Genomic DNA, 20229 nt, shown 5'->3' with positions numbered 1-20229 from the left:
TGAAGTAAATCAGCACAATATTTAGCCAGACTATGAAGGTATGCACACAATGAGTGTATTAACAAAATACTAGGCCCATTTTTGATACAGCATACATGTTTTAATGTACTGGTTTGTTTACATTCTTTACATAGATATCATTCAATTAAATTCAATCAACCTAGCAATACAAAACTGAGCAAAACTGTAAGAATAATTTATATTTAAACTTGAAGAAATACAATTCAACAGAGTAGGAGCATAGATTTACTGGTCACACATCTGAGAGGAGAGAAAAAAGAAACATTGCAGCATGTGCAGCATGTAAAGAAACAATGCAGCATGTCATTTTACATGCTGCAATGTTTCTTTTTTTTTTTTTCCTAGTCCTACTAAATATAGTGATATTTTCATGAAAGGGAATCAGTCAGTTTGAGGAAGGACAAGGTCCCTTAAAGATGTACATTTTTTTAGTACTTCAAAATGAATATCCTGATTGCATTTCACACCTATAGAATGTAGAAATGACACAATTTCATTAATTCAGTTTTCTTAATGCATATGAATTTCTCCCTCCTCATTTTTTCCTAAGATGAAAAGCTGAAGCCTTTACCTGTTACAAATATAAGATAGTTAAAAAGGTATATACAACAAACATCAAAATGTTAATGGCATTATACACAATTTTTTATCTTTAATATTACACAGTAATTTATAGGTACCTGAAAATATTGTCTGCTCTTAAAATCTGTCCTTTAGAATCTAAAAGGGGATCTTTCACTAAAAAAAACTGTAGTCTGCTCAGAAGTATAGATAATGTTGGCAGTTTTCTACGAAAATTTTCCAGATTATCAATAAAAACAAACTCCTCTTCCAAACATAAATCTGTCAAAACAGAAGAAAAAACCACATTATAAAACAAGATAAAAATACTAAGAATTATCAGAATAAAGAGAATTGTTGAGCAACTGTTGGAATACTATGAATGTCAGAAAAACAACAACGCTTTTTACTTTAAGCTGAAAAATCCTAAAACATTTAAAGTGCAACAAAGTCTCGACTTCCATGGTTAATATGATAACGTCTAGTTTTCTTCAGCGTTTTCTTTTGTCTTACAAAATACCTGTTAAAACAAAAGGTATTTTCTTTTTGTTTCTTTGTTTGTACTTTCAAGTATGATAAAGGAACTTCTGGGGTGGGTTCTGGCCAAGAAACTTAGCTCAGTGCAATTTTAAATGTAGAAATGAGGCACTCTCTCCATACATGTCTAAACTTAAATGCAGATTTCCTAATTCTGAAGAAGAAAAAAATTACAAAAAAGGTTGCAAATTACTATGATTTCAAGAAAGATGACATTATCATATCAACACAGTCATCAACAATCAATAGCAGCCCTGTGAGCAGGACTGGGGGTACTGGTGAGTGAGAGGCTGGACATGACCCAGCCATGGGCACTCCCAGCCCAGAGAGCCAAACGTGTCCTGGGCTGCATCCAAAGCAGTGTGGGCAGCAGGGGAGGGAGGGCATTTTGCTCCACCTGGAACCCTGCATTCAGCTCTGGGGTCTTCAGTAGAAAAAAAGACATGGATCTCTTGGAGCAGGCCCAGAGGAGGGATCACAAAAACAATCAGTGGAAACAACACCTCTCCTTGAGAAAACGCTGAGAGAACTGGTGTATGTTCAGCCTGTAGAGGAGATGGTTCCAGGAAAAGCTTACTGTGGTTTTAAAGGAGGCCTATAAGAAAGGGAGGGATAGACCTTTTAGGTCTCAGGTTTTAAACTGAAAGGGAGATAATTTAAATTAGATGTAAGGAAGCAGTTTCTTACAACAAGGGAGGTGACTGATGCCCTATCCCTGGAGGCATTCAAGGTGAAGTTGGATGAGGATCTGACTGACCTGAGCTGATTATAGTGGAGCTGGATTCCCATAAAAGGTTCTTTCCAACTCAAGCCATCACATTATTCTATTTCTTTTGAGTTTAAACTACTGCTCTCCTGAGACAGGAGTGATCCAGTAACAACTTTTCACATATTCCCTTACATTTGTGGTATGAAATTTTACATTTTACATATTTTACACAGATATAATACATATGGAAGGGCAAAGGCAGCTTTTTGTTCTTCCTTGTTTTTTACCAATATGGAAGTCTCCTCATTCCCACATCCTCCTTTGACTCCTTGGATGATTCCCTATCTGTAATAATTCTCTGTTCTCTCATCGCGCCTGGAAATGATGGACACTGATTATGTTCCCACCAAACTGTTTTATGATACTAACTCAAACAGATCTCCATAAAGAAATCTATCTTAAACCTCTTTTGGCTTGCATCTCTCTTGAATTATTAACATAAGCCCTGCTTCTCCAGGGAATAAATCTGTCTTCAGTGGTTATACATTATGCAACTGCAAAGTTTTTGATCACCCAAATGATTTCATCAATGCCCCTGGAACATGTGCAAAAAAATTACGGAAGTTAACAAGATTACTCTACCAAAACTTAGAAAACAGTGAATTGAACGTTTTACCTTGCTGTGGTTCTTTAAATTCAGTGGCATAGTAAATCTTCAAATACTTGTCTTGGGTGGAGTCTCCCTTAAAACCATTCTTCGTAAGTAAAAAACACTCTTCTGTGCCAGTCTGAGAGCAAGGATTTGAGCTTGGAATAACTTCTATTAAATCATTGCTAGCCTGAAACTCTACAGAGGAGATAGGTTTCCTAAAAAACAAAACAAAACAAAAATATCTGACACTTAAGCTTTAGCAAAATCAGTGTTCTAACTTCCCTGACTTATCAGTGAATCAACAGCTCTTATGTGCTTTGAGAACTTTGATAATCACTGTGCTCACCAAAGAAGGTTGGAAATTACAGAGATCTCTCTATTCACTGGATCCATGGTCAAACTACACTGACCATGTTCAATTCTTCCCCAAGAAAAAGTCCTTTAAGTTTACATCCAGCACCAAAGAAAAGGTCATCAACTATATTGATGTCATAACATTTGTGACAAAAATTTGATGCTGGGTTAAATGTACACTTCTGTTTCAAAAACCAAGAAATTGCAAGTAACAGCAATATGAAAAAGAGTGTAATTGAAGAAACAAAACCACTTCAGTTTCCTGTAAGTTTTTATACTAACCTCAGTACTACTATTTATTAATTTACTACTATTTATTAATAATTATTATTATTATTAATATTATTTATTATTAAAACCTCCCTACTGTTTGCCAAATAAGTAGGAAAATCATTTGACTAGGGAAGTGAAAAAAAAGGCCGTCATTTTCCCGATCTAAGCATTCATCTGGACAAAACAGTTACAATAGTTGATTAAAATATGTGTTAATGCTGTGCTACTCATATAAATTGACTGCAACAATACAGTAACTATGACGAGTGCTGACATTTCTGAAGCACCCAAATCAGCTCATCTACAGTTATTGTACTTAATACTCTTATTTCAGACAACTGATTTCTCAATTTTGCATCCTACTGATTTATTCATATTTTTAATCATACTTAGCATTACACCATCTTGCTATTTGCTAGTCATCTAAAGGTAATTCCCATAAAAGCACTCAGTGTATAAGTGTACCTTTGAAACTCAGTACAGGACTTTATGTGAAAACAGCAATAGAAGGGAATCTTTGCTACACATCTTAAAAAAATAAACTATTTTACAACATTTTGATTATTAAGTTAATTTTGAAAGTACATGTAGTATAATTCAAAAGTAATAACCATGTGGTACAGATAATAACTAATCAAAGTAATCAAAGTTTCACATGACATAAGCCTTTGAAAATCCATGAACCTTGAAACACTGCCCAAGTTCCAACTTCACTGAAATCACTGGGTTTCACTACAGTTTTATAGATAGAACAAACCTAAGTTGCTTGTTTTGAGACTACACAGGCCACCACTTCCAAAATCAAAGTCCCATTAAGACTTTACTAGAAAATGGCAAATATTTTAATGCAGACTATTCTAAGTATGAAAAATATGTTCAAGTCATATAGCTTGTACAGTTACATAAGATAATTGTCTTGGGTGGGGGAGGGGAAAAGCTTATTTTCACGTCATGTAGGACACTTTCTCCAATGTCATAAATAGAGTACACAACCATTAAAAAAATTATATAAAGAACCAGTGAACTCCATAAAACCACAGTACAATCTTTAGTGAAAAAAAGCATCTCTAAGCTATCCGATAGTGTGTACATCTCCAGCACACTTGCTGCTGTCAGGAAACATCTCCATATACTATTTTCATCATTAGCTTATAATTCACAAAGTACCTGAATGATATCAAAGAAATCATAAATGATTTAAAGTTACTTACTTTTCTAGGAAATCCTCCACAAGTAAACTTTTCTTCCACTGATCCAATACTGAAATAGCAATCATGTTCTGTGTTGAACCAACTAAGACAAAAAGGAGAGAAAAAAAGTCACACAAAAAATATTAAAATTAATTTTAATATATTGATGAAATCATTGCAGAGGTTAATCAAACTTTACACACAATGTCTAGAAGAAACACCACCTTTAGTTTCCATTAGCAAAGGTAATACAAATGCACAAGTAAGATGCAAACACTTTTATACGTGTATCTACTTTGTGATTTGAAAACCTCCGTTTTCCCCACATCTCATAACCTCAGCATCATCTTCCAAACCTCTACCAGCTAATCAGATTTGGTGTTTTACTTATCTCTGATCATTGTTTTTCTTCTGCAAACACTTCTCCAGAAAGAAGTCTTCCTGGAGATCTCTACAAACTAATGAAATATCATCTCATTTACTGCGCCACTCAAATATCCATTTGTTTGAATTTGGGCAATGAAGATGTTCTACTTTTAAAAGCAATAAGAACTGGCATAATGCTGTGTCTGGAAATACTTTTTTTTTAAACAGATTTATCATATTATGGATAAACACAAGCTTTTCCTTTAATCTACAGAAAATCTAAACTAAAGGATTATATAACATACTTCTAGTCCATGGCTTCCTATACTTATCATCAGCAAAGAGTCCATTGAGATGATACTTTTCATCTTGATGCAAACAGGGAGGAAAGCAAAGTGATAATTTCCAGATGGAAAACTTCTGCCTTGCCATGCTCTGAATAAAAAAAGGCATGTGATAAAATCATGAGAGAGACAGTTCCATTCTTTATGTGTACTGCTTCTTCCAACATTCCCACTGCTTTCAAGGGTTTTCTACTAGAACACAATATTTTATAATTAAACCTTATTTTTGTAATGCTAACACAGTCCAAACTGAGAGAAGATATTAACATTTACCTGATTTGCTATTTAACTTTTAATCTACACCTCTGAGTATGCACATACATTTAGCTACTAACCTAAACTTTGAATGTGCAATTGCAAGTGCTTATCTTAACACTTGGAATGGTCTCCGGAATGGACACATGGGTAAGAAGACCAGCAACAATTTAGTATCATTCCTACTATTGGTGCTTCAAGTGCTTTTAATATTCTAAGGCCTCTTGTGTTTCATATGCCATTATGAGCTAATGAAAGCCTTTTTAAAGCCTTTAATTTTCACCAAAAGTAGGGTAGTAATCAGTTGAACTCTGGAATTAAATAGTCTATGTGGCGAGCTTAGTAACTTCACTGAATACCAAGTTTAATAAACTATGTTATAGTTCTTTCGTCACTGAAACCCATGCCCAGTTTTGTATAAAGAGCACACAATAACCAGTGAGTTCAGGAAGCAAAGAAAAATTATACTTACACATTTGTGTTTAACAAGATTAAAGAAAGAAGAAGAAAGAAGTTGTTCTTTAAAAGTCTGTGGAGTAAAAGGCATATTGGAGAAGAGAACTAGCTACAGTCATGTGGAATAACACCATGAATGAGACCAGAAACTTTTCTCTAGTTGTAAACTCATTGCCTCACTTCAGCTATGTTCCTTCAGGTCCCAGAACTCCCCACCCATCCCAACATATGCTGTCAAGCCAATACAGCTTGTAATGTTGGACACCGCTAGAAATTTGGAATATTTCATTGACTCAGACTGGAACCAGAATAACCATGCTACTGGTGCAATTTTCAAGCCTTCTCATCTAAGAAAAAAACCAAAAAACAAGAACAACAAAATAACCAAACCCCACCAAAATAAACCAACACCAACAAACAAACATAAAAACACATAGGAAGCAACGAAAGCAAAGACTGTCACTTCATTAATGCAAATTCTTTTTCCATTTCAGTTTGATAGTTACGATTCTGTAAATGCTAGTTAATTTTAATAAAAAAAGCAAAAACTGTTGCCATCATAGGATCTTTTCCTTAAAAGGCTCTTGTGAAAAAATGGGTCTGATCCAATGTAGTCCCTCTTGCCTAAGTCAAAGCATGGCATTTCCTTAGTGATCTCTTTCACAAATTCTGAATAAATAAGACAGAATCAGACAACTATGGGCAGCTGGACCAATGTCTTGTTACTGGCCATGTATTAGTTTAGGTAATCTCTACTGAAGTTACTGCTGAAACTGCATTTATAAAATAAATTTTATAAACCGCATTTATAAAATAAAAGGCAGCTAGTGAATTTCCTAATAGAGATACCAGAAACAGAAAATCCTAAGGCTAACCCTTCTCTTCATTAAAAGAAGCTGTCAGAATTGGCACATGAAGGTTGTCAAAGGACTCCTAGTTTAAAGAAGAATGCTACCGTAGAAGTAGAAGCTACTGAACAAATAAGTATGTGCAATAATAAAACAGATCAGAAAGAAATTTGAAACACCACTATGTAGTTTTACTTAGGCTAACTTTAGCTTAATACCTAAAAATTGTTTTCTGTCACTGAAATTTGTGAAATGGAAGAAATACATCCTTGAGCCATCATCACAGGTAATAGCCTTAAACCAGGAAAATTGTGCATTTTAGAAAATATTTTAAACTAAATAGTTCTAAGTGTAAAGTTTAAGCTGAATTAGTTCACTTTATAACATCTGATAAGACACAACCTTTCTTGCAATTTTAAAATACATAAAACTGTTTTTCAAGGTCACAATTAATGGCTGAAGCATTCAATCAGTGCATCTTTACCCCTGTTTATGAAGAAAATAGAAAGGTCTCTGCACATTTCTCTTCTAACTGAAAAATATCATGTGCATTTTCCCATTTCTATCCAGTGTGCATGTGTTGTCCGTTTATAACATTAGAAAACCTTGCACTACCAAGATGATTTTGCAATCACATCTACAACACTCAGGAGCATGAAATATGTAACTCTTGCATCTAGGATGACGGAAAAGGCTCCTTCCTTCAAAGATACTTATAAAGGGAAGCTGGAAAAACTATAACTGAAATTGATATAAGCACATAACAAGTATATTAGGAGCAGAATTCTGCATCCAGTTGAGTCAGATATGTGCAGGAAGCAGTTTGATATAAGGTCCTTGAATTCCAGTGTTTTCTAAAAGCTGGAAGCTTTAGTCAAGTGCACTCAATACATGAAAAATCAACTTATCTTTCTCTAGAGAGTAGCAATTAGGCAGAAGAGTGGAACCAGAAGAGCACAGCATGTCCCTTGCACAGTCAGATCTGTAATACCTTTAAATGTGACCATATCCATTAACCCTTTCTGGTAGCACTACAGAGCAAGATTTACACTATTCCAGAGCAGCCATTCAGCAGGTCACCCTGCATTTCTCTTATAAATGTTTCCAGTTGTCCTGATTATCAGCACCATCCTCCTCAAAACTCAGGCAAGAAAAGCCATGTAATTCTTCTCTTTTCCATGGAGCCCATAATATGTTTTTGCCAACACATCTATTTTTTATTTGTAGATAATATAGAAATAATTGGTGATGAAGCTGAATGGAACCACATTGAGAAGATTTACACCCAAACACTGCACGACAGACTGCATACTGTTGGAATTACAGTAGAAAAACAAGTTCTGGTTGCTACAGTCTAAGAAAATAGTAGGTTCATACACCAGCACTATACGGGAGAGCTGCCGTACTCTGAGGAAAGGGATGTGGGCAATGTTTGATAACACAGATCGCAGTTTAACTGCAAATACTATTGCTGGACCACTTCCCAGGCTGCTATTCTCCAGTTATGTGCTAGGAGCACTTCTGTCTGTCCTTGTACTCTCCCTGAACTCCTAAAGGCATCACGTCTTGCTGAATTGTTCTGCTCGCACACTACGAATGCCCCCTTCTGGCAAAGCACCACTCTGCTTCTCTACAAGAGAAGCCTTGTATTTGGTCTGTGGCTTTTCTTTGAAAATTTTAGTTAGTAAAAACCCAGTTATGACACGGTGCTTCGGGGATAAGAGGTTGGCAACATCATAGATGGAGACAGGAAGGAAAACACACAAGGCTTCTAGATCTTACCTGATCAAAATCTGTAAAGCCAAAATATTCATCATTGGTGTGGAAAAGAAAAAAATCTCCTTTCCATGAATTTAACCTAAGACATTGCAAAAACTTTTCCCTACAATCATTAAGGAACACAGCATTGTGTATCACTACTCTAATACATGGCAAAGCAGCTAGAAAGTTGCAATAGTTATCCAGAAAGTAATTAATTTAAATTAATGCTTTAGAAGGCACAGTGTATTCTCCAAAGAAACCTCTAAGCAGAAATCTTGAAAGTGCACAATAAGTAAATTGTAAATGCAAGAGACACTAAAAATAACTGATGCTTTTCTGTGTATGCAAAACTGTACTTAAAATTTTAATTAAAAAACCTGCAACCACTTCATTATGTTATCCCACAAAGTGCAGCACAACAAACTCTATGAAAGAGAATTCTAAAGAAAGTAGTTCTTCCTATCTTCTTTAATGTCTACTCAATCTTTTCATCAGTAACTGCTATGTTTCATTCAGACTATTATGAGAAACAAAAAAACCATACCTCATATAAATAGTCTGTTGAGTGATACTTCAAAGCCGCAAACATCTTGTTTTGTGATATTTTCAACATTTCAATTGTCTGGAAGACATACAGAATATGGATCAGTTAAAAACTTTTTATATCACCTCAAAATGTTGAAAAAGAAGGTTGAATTTCAGATTCAACATGAACAGCTTCATAATTTCAAGCACATGCACCATGGACTGAATTTCCTCTAGTAGAAGGCTACCCAAAGCATTCAGTACTCTTTCTCTGGAAGAATGTAACAGACCAACTACAGACCATGAACACTTGATTTTTATTGGAAAGAACAGGGTTTTTTTTTTTTGTTTTTTGTTTTTGGTTTTTTTTGCTATGCCTCTTGGTGTTTATGTCTCAGAAAACCTTTAGAGTCATTAAGTGAATGTAGGCAATACAAATTACCTCCCTTAAGCAATAACTCTTAAATTAACTGATTCAATGATTTTTTTATGGATTATAGATTAGTTTTTAAAGGCACTAATTCACTGTCTAGATTATTAACTTATCACTGCCTCATGTATTTGTGAGGGGACTTTCCCCCACTCTCAATTTTACCAGAGAAAAGGAGATTTCATAGGCTAACTGGGAGCATGAGGCTTCAGTGGAACACTGGGTCTCTAAGTTAGTTGATGCTTCTGAGGGGAACCAGGAGAGAGGCAAAAACTGTACAAGGCCAGAGACACAGTGTGAATGCAAAACAGGATATACTGTAATTGAATTTCAATTAAAATGAATTGTAGGGCCAAAAAGGAAACCTGTGACAGAAGGCAGTCTTCAGTCAGTCTTGCAGTACCAGTAAGTATCATGACATGAGGCTAAAACTGACTACCTAACAAATTTGGAAATAGGAATTTCAGGTATGGATGTAATAGAATTGGAACCAGTGGAGGAAGAAGTAACTAGGGGGTAGTTGGTTACTTGAAAGGAGTCTGGGAAGAAAAGTGCAGGAGAGATAAAAAGGTAGGTTCAGGCAAAGAAACAAAACAGGGAATAAGGTATACAAAATCATACAGAGAACAAAATAAGAACAAAGAGAGGAACCTTCTGAGGGAGGGTGAATGGATAGTTCAAAACAGTGGACCAAAACCACTAGATGCTAAAGAAAACCCTTGGGACAGCCTCCTGGACCCTCCATCAGATCTACATCCAACAGATTGGGTACGGGAGAGTGGAGCAAGCAGGGATGGGCTTGTAAGGACGGATGGATCTGCACCTTAAGTGCTGGAGGGCAATGGATAGAACAGCAATTTAGCAGAACAGATGTGTATCACTAAAATGTCTCTACAGCAATATAGCCATGCATTAATTCAAGTATTAGCTACAGAATTGCAACTACTGCTCCCAGTGGTAAAATTTGAATTAATACACCTAGAAGTAGTGAATTGCTCAGTAGTCACTCCAGATACCGCTAGTTTCTTAAGGGTGTGCCATTCAGTAAACAACGAAACCGCTGCACCCGGCTACGTTCCAACTTTCCAATTTAAAGCTGAAAAAGTGGGACCTAGAAATACTAGTCTGTGAGGCTACAAGGAAGTCTTCAAATTTTTTTAACGAAAAACAGCGAGTCTGTAACAGGCTATGACCCTGTTTCATTCTCCAAAGACTCGAGGAAACACCACCCAGTAAACCAAATATGCAGGACGATACTTCTGCCAGCATTAAACACTTTTAAATGTACAGTGGTACTGACACGAACCAACCACTATCACCCACCCCAGCTCCTCACGGCACCACGACCACACTCCCCTCAGCGCTGCAGCACCTTCACCCCGCCCGCTCAGGACGGCGAACTCGCCCCTCTGATTGGCTGTCTCCCAGAGCGTTACTGTCTGATTGGCTGTCTCCCAGAGTGTTCCCGTCTGATTGGCTGTCTCGCTGAGCTGTCCCCTCTGACTGGCTGCCGCTGCTCCCGCCTCGCGCCCTTCCCTCAGGAGCGGAGCGGCCCTAATCGCTGGCCGGGGTAAGGGGAGTCCTCAGCAGTTAGCCGGTAGGAAAACTTACGTGATTTTCAAAGCTGAAAATATTTTTAAAGCAGTGAATGCATAAGTAAAAGCAGTTAAGCAACTTCTTCTGTTTCCCCGGTTAGCCGCTTGTATGGGAGAAGAAGTTAAAAGGACGGGGAAACTGCTGACCTGCCCTGCCTGTTACCTGGGGAAGAGAAGCAGAACGGGGCCACAACTTAATACGCAGAAATACTTACTCTTCTGTGTTCGGAAAACCTGTGAAATGTCAGTGACTACAAGAAGCAGTCAGCTTAGGGAAAAAAGCCCCCCCCCCCCCCCCTTTTTTTTGCTTTTAATGGCTGCATAAATTGTTCTCACAACCCTCAAGCTGCTGCAAAATGTTGTGTTTCTCAGAAGGCAGTTTAGTGTCAGATTTCTACAGTGCCCAGACTCTGACTAATCCCAGAAATGCCAAAAATTTCGGGAGTAGCTGTGCAAACGCCCCATCGCCCCTACCTCACATCATCCAAACTCTACCCACACCCCAACCTGTAACTAGGCCAGACAGTTCTGCTTGCTGAAATGACAGCTTGTTGTTGGTGCCACAAAGCCATTTTATTGTCTGTCCACGTCTCCTCCTCCTTTTACCGTGCATGTGGATACCCGCAGAGAATACATCAGAAGTGCAAAACCCCTTGGCAATGCTGCAGCAGGTGCATTCAGCCAGTTGCTGTAAGTTTGGGGAGTAAGAAAAAAATCATCTCCTCCAAGAACTCATTGCAGGTTGAGTTCCAGATGAGGGTTGGTTTCTCCATGGAAAACAAAATTTACACGTTTCACTCTGGTTCCAGGAATTCCATCAGTATTTGTACATTCCAGTGAGCGAAAAAGTTAAATAAGAAGCATATGACAGATGCTTTCTTTATTGCTACAAAGTAATTGGTTTTTTCTTTATTTTTTTAACTCTGAGGATGGGTTTAGCTCAGTCGCAGGCATATTGCCAGTGTTTCCTAGACAATTGTTCCTATGAAAAATGCAAATGACAGTAATTTATAGTTTTCTTGGTATTTATATATTTATAATACATTTATATTCTGCACTCTAAGAATTAGAAGACAAATTGTTAGGCCAAGTAGCACAATACAGAACCCACTAACTTCCAATTAAAATACTTCAGAAGTGATCCTCTCCAGCTGCAATGTAGAAAAACACATGTTTTACCCATGCTTAGACAATCCCACCCAACACCAGGAGAAAGAGAAGCTGTTGGCAAATGTTCAGGCCCCTGGTAGAGGGGCCCCAGGCTGAAGAGGAAAGGAGAGAAGGTATTTGGCTGGTGTAGAAGCTCTTTTTGCTGCCTCAGCTGCTACAGTGCTGCAGCATGGCCTGCAGCCTTCCCAGTGTTCAGAATCCACATCACATGCTTCCTGCAGGGCTCGCTCCCCTTTCTGGGATAAGATCTGTAAGTAAGACTGGTGGGCTGGTGAGGCAGGAGACCGGGACTCTTGTTGCCCTGTGGCAGGGCAAATTGGTGCATCCCCTTATTTCCCTTCAGGGTTAGGATTAATATTCATGACTTCAGGAGGGGTGTGAAGCCTCAGCTTTGCTCATGGCCCCTGTACAGGTGTGAATTGCAGAGCAGATGCTCTGCTGACCTCAAGTCATGTTCCAAACGTTCTCCCCTGACTGCTGGATGCCTTTCCCTGTTCACCTCTTTCTACTGCATCAGCTCATGCCAGGACTCATCCATCTGATCCCTGTCTATCTCCAGCTATTCCTCCTTGACTCTCAGCTCACAGCCCCACAGCTTCAACTCTGCCTGCTCCTAGGATGGGCATGGGGGAAAACAATGCATTACTTGCCCTGTCCTGGACACTGTCTCATTTATGTCCCAAGTCATGAAGGAGATCTGGTCCTGCTGAACTTCCCGTGTGGGCCAGTTTGGGGCAGAGCAACACCACCAGGTACTTGAGCAGTGCCTCATGCATTCAGCTTTGGATGGGTGGCCAGGGCTGGCAGAGCTATAGTGGTACAGATGCACACAGACTCCTTCACAAAAAGGCTGGAGCCCCTCACCATGTTGCACACCCTAAAATAAGCTCAAGGCATGACAGTTTGTCAGCAGTGGAAAATCTCAGAGTGAATGGTTATTTTGCACTCTGGTAGTTCTTAAAAAGGCAGTTCTGCTGCAAAGTCTGTTCCACATATCCCCTCTGGGCAGCCCCAGGCAGGAGCAGAACTGACTCTTGACACATTCCCAAGGCACAGGGAGATTTTGCTTAGCCCACTTTGGTGGTTTCCCCTCACTAGAGTCATAACAGAGGCACCTTTGCCTGCTCTAGCTGCCCAGACTCTTCACAGGCACAGGAGAGAGACAGGTGACATCTAAGACAGGCTTGTGGAAGCTGTTCCTGGAACAGCCTGGTTCTCACTGTGACACCTCTGTCTTAAATATCTAAAGGAAGTGCTGAATGTCTCCCCTGTGTGCAGGATACATCCCTGCTGAGCCTGCCAGGCTGTGCTGGAGGCCATAGGAAGGGGCCTTACTGCAGTGGAGTCTCATGTTGGAGCCCATGTGCTGAGATTGTTCCATGTTATCCCACAGCCACTCCTTCAGCTGCTACTCTTGGGTGTGAAATTCAGCCCATGTAGCAACCAGCTTCCCTCACTCCTTCAAGAACTTCTGCACCATCGACCTCCTGCAACAAAGCACTCCGGAGAGCATTGCAAGGGAAGCAAAGGGGATGCCTAAATCTCATCTACTGCAATCTTTTTCTCCTTTAACCCATTACTGTCACTAAACCCCAAAACATCAGGAGGCTGACTCCAGCCCTTGGTGCCTGACCAGCACCCCTTGTGGAGAGCTCTGCTTCCTTGAGGAGAAGCACACATATGCATGTACACAGCAGCCTTTGTCTGTCAGATTGCAACTCCACATGTAAGGAGATGGGATGAAGGAGGCAGAGGGCAGATGAAAGAGGTTGCAGCCCAGCACTCAGCTCTTTCCTACACCACACCACTGTTCAGACTCCCAGCACACACAAAAACATGTCTGCTTCAGCTCCCCTTTGCCATATCCAGCTCTTCTCACTTTGATGGAAAGCTGCTGAGTCACGAATGGTTGCTGCTCCTCCAATAAGTGCTGCCGTGATTCTAATTTGACTTGCTTTGCCATTGCCCTTCAGTGTTTCTGCATTCGGACACAGAGGAGGAGCCAGGGATCTCCAGTGGGCAGGACACAAGTCACATACCCAAAAAGGAGAGAGATGACCCAGGCAGACAACATAGCACAGGCTCACTTGCTCCAACAGCTGAGTCTGCTTGCTCAGCCTCAGTTTTGCAATCACCTCCATTACTCCTCCATGTTCCTCTGCTCTGGGAAGGGGCAGTGGCAAGATGGTGTCAGCATGAGTTGAGATAATCCCCTGTCCAAACCACATGCATGGAAAACTGCATGTGTTTGTGATCTCTGCTCATTTCCAAGGCACTTTTGTCAAGGGGAGACAACTATGCCAGCCTCAGCTGGACTGACTTTTTCCGATGAACTCCTTGGCAGAGCTGAGTCTGCACTGTGTTTGTAGTTGTTCAATGTCTCAGAGTCAACACCTGTAGATCCTACTGGAATGAATCCCACTTCAATGAAATGTACCTTTAAACAGCAAAGCATCCTGCTCCTGGGATGTGAGATGCAACTCTGTTGGCTCTGCAACAGGAGCTGAGCTGCCAGCTGCTCCTTCTCCTACCACAGCTCTACCTCCTGCTGCCTGTCAGATCCCTCCACCACCTTCATCTAGCTCCTACCTAAGAGGTCCCAGCAGGTAACAGGTGTTGCTTTCGTGGCCATACCCATCACTCTAGGGATGTTCTGGCAGTGGTACTGGCTCCTCCTCCTCCTCTATGGCAGTGTCGGTGAGAGTCAGATCCTGGCTTACCTGTGGGGCTGTTCTCTGCAACACTGGTGTGGCTCTGCAACTACCTACCCCAAGGATGGACAGGGGAAGCACCCCAGCAGTCCCACCCCAGAGAAAATAAGCAGAGATAAAGGTAAAGACCTTACAGTGGAGGGGAACACAGGCCACAGCATGCTACCTGTGGCTGTGCATGAAGAGATCCAGGTCTTCCTAGTATCACTGCTGGAGAAAACTCCAGAAACTGTCTTTGCCTGTGTCCACTCCAGCTGCACTGTCTGGACCTGTGTAGCACCCAAAAGAAGGTCCTTATTCTGCCCCAGAATCATCAAAACTCTCACAGCAGCGGGAACCTACAGACATCTCTGAATAGCAACACTTCTCCTCTCTGCCCTGTCACCCTGGTGCTGTTTAAGACAGACATAGCTCCTTCTCTTCCCCCTGGTTCACCTGTGATGCCCCACTCAGCAGGTGATGGGGGGGGGGGTGGGGTGGGGTGGGGTGGGGTGGGGTGGGGGGGTGTGCTCCCTTGGCTCTTCAGCTGTGCTGCATTAACCTGGATATGGAACAGCCTTGCCCAAAAGCCTGATGCAGCCTGGAGATGTGCTCCAGATGAGGCAGCCTTTAGGGACACAGTGGTGCTCTCAGGGAGGTGAAGCACTGAAGAGACTACCTCTTCCTTGCCCTGTATGAGCAATCCATCCACAGCCCCTCTTTCACCTGCCCAACTCCACCTCTGGTTTGGGTTCTTTTCCCCTACTACAGAAACAAGTTTGCTGAGCGTTATTCTTGGGGGACAGACTCTAGGAGACCATGAGTGTCCTACCACTGGAGCAGGGCAAGGAGACTCAGCTGGATGAGAAATGGAGGCTTTCAAGACCAGGCAAGAGCTGCATCTGCTGTCAAAGGCTCTAATTCCACTTCAGTTATCTAAAAACCATCTCAGAACATCTGCCAGTAAGCACCTGCCAGTAAGTAATGCCATGATACTTCAAGTGAAAACAAAGAAGAAATAGATTTATTTTTTTTTTTTAACTTGTGAGTTAGCGTAATGTTAAAAGCAGTAAAACCTTATGCTGACTTTCATTTCAGGAAAAAAGTAAGTGGAAAATGTAATTGGTAAGTCTAGAAATGGTGACAAGAGAAAAATAAAAAACTTGATGAAACAGGGTACATAACTAATTTCTAGCTAGAGTGCATGAAAAATGAAGAAACATGGCCATATTCATTCATTGTTTGTAGAAAAATGCACATCCACATATTGCAAATCCAGCAGTGGATGCAGAAGAGGTTTTGTGAAAGGCTGTTGTGGACATAATTGAGTTCCACTAGGGGCTGTTATTGTCACACACCTAGGTGAACGGTTTTCTCTTGTAAGAGCAAACCGTAGGCAGAAAAATCCCACAGGGACTGAAATAGAAGGGTTTCAGATCTCCAGGTATCTCCTTTCAATGGGTCTTTGTATTAGCCCAGTCAGACAGGAAAAATCTTGTAAGGGTAATTTGCTTTAGTGGTAGCCCCTGAAATAAAAGTTGCTTTCATAGAATTTTGATGTATTTTTTTTGCTGTTTTATTTCCTTGCTTTTGAAAGAAAATAAAAAATCTGTGACTACTAAATGATTATGCTGACACAGAAATTTTGTCAATTTATTTTTGTTTAACAGGTCCCAAATACTGCAAATTATCATGCCATGTTCCTAGAAAAAAATGTGTATGTATGATATATGGTCTTTGGAATATAACACTGAAGATTTGTGCATTGTTTTTGTAAATCCTGTTTGTTAAGGAGAAACTATGAGGTAATATTTTTACTTTTTTTTTTTTTTTGGTTTGAAGGATGCTTCTGTCACATGTATCTCACTAAGCCCTGAAAGAAGTTCAAGTAAGTGAGTAATACCATTGTAATATTAAGAATGCTTTTTGAAACACATTTGCAAACCTTATACTAACCAGAGTAGGCATCAGAGTGAGTGACACTAGGAGGTGACTTCAGTCTTGGACCATATGCATGGTGGAGGAAGCCCATGTAAAAGTGATGAAGATGTGCTAGCCACAGACAACCCTGGAGACACATAAAAACTTAAACAACACGAGCAGATGTTTTTTTATTCTGTGATACCTTTAAGATTAGAGCTTTGTTATTCTTCATTTTATAAATTGGTCTAAGACATTCTGTGGTGGGATAATGTAGTATAATACTTTGCCACAGGTATGCTAGCTGTAGGAATGTGGTGAAAGCATAAAGCACTACCTTGGAGAGTATCTACCTTTTGGCTGAGTTTTCGCATTTGAGCATTTCACTGAAAAGTATCAGGAAAAATAATGGTATTTGTTTCAGTGTTTCTCAGTGAAGTCACTTACCTGTCTGAGACAACTGCAGCAATATTTGATGAATCAAAATCTTCCTGGGACAGTTAGTTATGGTGACTTGAATCTAAATCTGAACAGCAATAGCAAGTCCTTTCTGTTCTGCACAGGTAGGAAAGCTTATAAAATTCTGGACCTTTCAGTGGTGGCGTGTGTTTTTAATCACCAGGGAGGCAGATACATTGTTTAATTCAAGGAGTTTAGTGTCAGGCTACCTGCACAGTCAATATAGGTGGTCTGTATTTCAATGCCTGGAGAAATGCTGTGTATTTCATTGCTCACACTGGGGAGGGATATTACTCTTCCCCTTAGCTACCAAGCCTATCTCTGAACTCAGATATATCCAAAGCATAAAGTTAAATGGATTACTCCCAGCAGTCCTGGGTTGCATTTCTGGCCCAGAGCACCATTCTTCAGTGAGCATCTGCCATTAAAAAGAGCTGGACATCCATGTCTTCCTTACTGTGTTTGGTTGCTCTTGCCATGCTGCCATTCTTGTCTATGCTGTCTTCAAAGCAGCTCCTGAAACTTTTGCCAGGTAATGGCAAAATATATACTGCCTAATACAAATATGTAATGAAAATATAAAATGCTTCAGGGCAGCACCTTACATAGAGACACAAATCTGAAATACTGTCCTTCATTAAATGCTGCAGCTCTCAGTCCTGATCAGTAGACAAATGCCCTCAATGCTTAATAACAAAAGCCTTCGCTACATCTAGATCATTGCTGGGAAACTCTGTATGTTTAACATTTCCTCTACAAGCTCAACAGTAGCTTGCTCCACTATGATGTGTGAGTGGAGGATTGATGTCGCAGGACTTTGTGATACCTTCACCACAGAGGTACAGAATGGTTTGGGTTGGAATAGACCTTAGAAGATCCATTAGTCCAGTCTCCCTGCGATGGGCATATCTGTCTTCCACTAGCTGCATTGCTCAAAGCCCTATGTAACCTGGCCTTAAAAACTTCCAGTGATGAGACATCCACACCTGAAAAACAGCTCGTCTTTCACTCAAGCTGCCAGTAGAAGAAAGGTGAAGGGTTGAAAAGAGAAAGGAGGCAACATGCTGACAGCAGAGTGGCTGGAGAGGTAGCAGAGACACCCCTCTAATGTGTGTTTTATGAAGGTCTCACTACAGCATACAGCCAAGGCCATAGGAGGGATTGTATTATGAGTTTTTACATTTGTGAATTATAGTAAGATTACAGTGCTGTGAAATACAGAGGTCCAAACTCAGGCAAGGCACATCTGTGATGTCCTTAGTGATATACCAAGTCTAACAGGAATTGTCTGCAACTAGATATTGTGTATAGGTAGAGGAAATCAAACAGAAAACTGCAGAAGGAACAAAGATGAACACAAAATCTGCATGTGTTATTGGGTGGTAGTTAGTACAATCTGTGTTCTCTTTACTGCAGACAGTTTTCTAAGTCTCAGTGTGGTTATTACACAAACTGGGCCTCTCAGGCATTGTTTCATGCATATTTTCTGCACTTATTAAGTATTTGTAGTGGTTATTATTTCCCGTGAGCTCATTTGATGATGGATCTAAGGCATTTACATTTGTTTTTCTCCTGTGTATCTAGAACAGTGAAAATTTAGGAGTTAATGAAATTCTTAATAAGAAAGACAATAATCAGGCTATTCATAATACTGACATGGGGTTGCTGATAAGCTGCAGGTTTTTTTTCTCTTGACTTCAGTAAGTATTTGTAAATAGCTTGAATAGTTCTCTCTAGGACAGGTCTGTGGCTGAACAAAACTGCTCTAACATCTTGGGCAGTCATCTTGACCAAAGTGTCTTTGTGCATGGAGAAGCTAAGTGTGGCAGCACCACTCACCAGTATTTATTGCTGACGTGGCTGGGGTTTTTAATGAATAGCAAATTAACAATTTTTTAATAATATAGTTTAAATTATAATTTATTAAGTCAAATAATTTGTGATGTATTTGTAGACTGAGGTAGCTGATAGAATGCTAAAGCAAACCTGTGAGGCTCAGCTTACCAAGTGTTGTATTCTAATATGAAAGTTTAGTAAAATCTATTTGCTTGAGTGACATGCTTTTTTACTTATGAGGCTTACATATGAGTTAAAATATGGAGATCTTTTCTACTGAACATTTTTGCACATGAAATGAAGAATAACAGTAGTAAATACACAGTAATGTGATTTGTGTCTCCAAATGTCTTGACATAGGCTAATGTTTAGCAATTTTTTACAATAGCACTTCAGTTGTACCTGGCAAACTACATTAATCAGGATATAAAACTGTAACAGAAACAAAGAGATGCTGACAGTGGTAGAAAGCATTATACCCCATGAGTTTTCATAAGTCTTGTGAACAGGGAGAATACATTGTTGTAGCCTGTTCTTAATGGCTGGAATGACATTGATATACACTAAATCATAGAGAAAAGAGTAATTTTTTTAATGCAGGAATTATATGAAGATATTTCTGGTATTACTCTTAGGTGGAGAGTCTAAGGAAGTGAGAATCTGCAATGAAAAATTCTTTGTATATGAGGTAAGTGTTCCAGTCTGTACTACAGTGGGCAGTGAGCAGGGACTGACATCATGATCTCACGAGGACTAAGAGCTGGTTGTGAATTCTTTTTATATAAGCTTAACTGTTCACTGAACACTTCCAGAATGCTAAGGTGTTGACAGCTTCTTGGACATTATAATCCAAAACAAATGCTTTTTTTTTTTTTTGCAAGGCTGTGACATAATACATCAGATAACACACTAATGGGTATCTGGAATGCACTCAGGAACTGTAACATGTAGTATAGGGAAGGGCCTCTGAAAAATAGGCTTTAAAAGATATATTTTTAAGACCTAGAATGCATACAGCTCTGCAATTTAATATTCCAAGGCTTTGCTACATCAGTGGTAGCTCCAAGGAGAGGTCAGTTTTTCTAACTAGACAAAATCTTTGACATAATGATCAAGCTCAAAATTTATCTGAGTTTAGGAGATGGCAAGATGTCTGACTTAGGACTGTGCTGACACTATTCCTGCTTCAATTTTTTAAACTCTCTCTCAAACAGCTCATGATGGTGAAAGGCAGCATTATGGTCAGAAAGCGTCATGTAGACCAATAATGACAGATT

General features: G+C 39.7%; 2 protein-coding genes across 43 annotated transcripts in view; one reads left to right on the top strand and one right to left on the bottom strand.

Annotated features, from left to right (window-relative positions):
* The window catches only part of SHOC1 (shortage in chiasmata 1), a 94934-nt gene that overhangs the window by 38205 nt on the left and 36500 nt on the right, over positions 1–20229 (bottom strand). For 2 of the 10 annotated variants that reach the window (XR_015281045.1, XM_023944339.2), the window contains exons 1-6: positions 10606–10709; positions 8872–8949; positions 4969–5098; positions 4319–4400; positions 2505–2695; positions 702–864 (exon numbers count right to left, since the gene is read on the bottom strand). Coding sequence is in view for 9 of the 10 variants with exons in the window: in XM_023944339.2 (XP_023800107.2) it covers positions 702–864; positions 2505–2695; positions 4319–4400; positions 4969–5098; positions 8872–8940 (635 nt within the window). In the remaining variant the exon portion in view is untranslated. Of the gene's footprint in view, positions 1–701; positions 865–2504; positions 2696–4318; positions 4401–4968; positions 5099–8871; positions 8950–10588; positions 10710–20229 lie in introns of those variants that run through there. The other 8 variants (XM_023944342.2, XM_086869314.1, XM_086869312.1 and 5 more) reach the window with 7 other exon arrangements.
* The window catches only part of LOC111941255 (uncharacterized), a 37726-nt gene continuing 28276 nt past the window's right edge, over positions 10780–20229 (top strand). For 7 of the 33 annotated variants that reach the window (XR_015281046.1, XR_015281047.1, XR_015281056.1 and 4 more), the window contains exons 1-4: positions 10796–10879; positions 15509–15714; positions 16580–16625; positions 19588–19640. Coding sequence is in view for 9 of the 33 variants with exons in the window: in XM_086869320.1 (XP_086725446.1) it covers positions 15607–15714; positions 16580–16625; positions 19588–19640 (207 nt within the window). In the remaining 24 variants the exon portion in view is untranslated. Of the gene's footprint in view, positions 10880–10978; positions 11568–12347; positions 15715–16407; positions 16543–16579; positions 16630–19587; positions 19641–20229 lie in introns of those variants that run through there. The other 26 variants (XR_002869916.2, XR_015281052.1, XR_015281051.1 and 23 more) reach the window with 12 other exon arrangements.

The sequence above is a fragment of the Cyanistes caeruleus genome, chromosome Z (genome assembly GCF_971803275.1).
Source record: "Cyanistes caeruleus chromosome Z, bCyaCae1.hap1.1, whole genome shotgun sequence".
Taxonomy (NCBI): Eukaryota; Metazoa; Chordata; class Aves; order Passeriformes; family Paridae; genus Cyanistes; species Cyanistes caeruleus.
Note: the sequence above shows the minus strand (reverse complement) of the source record. Positions and strands in the feature narration are given on the sequence as shown.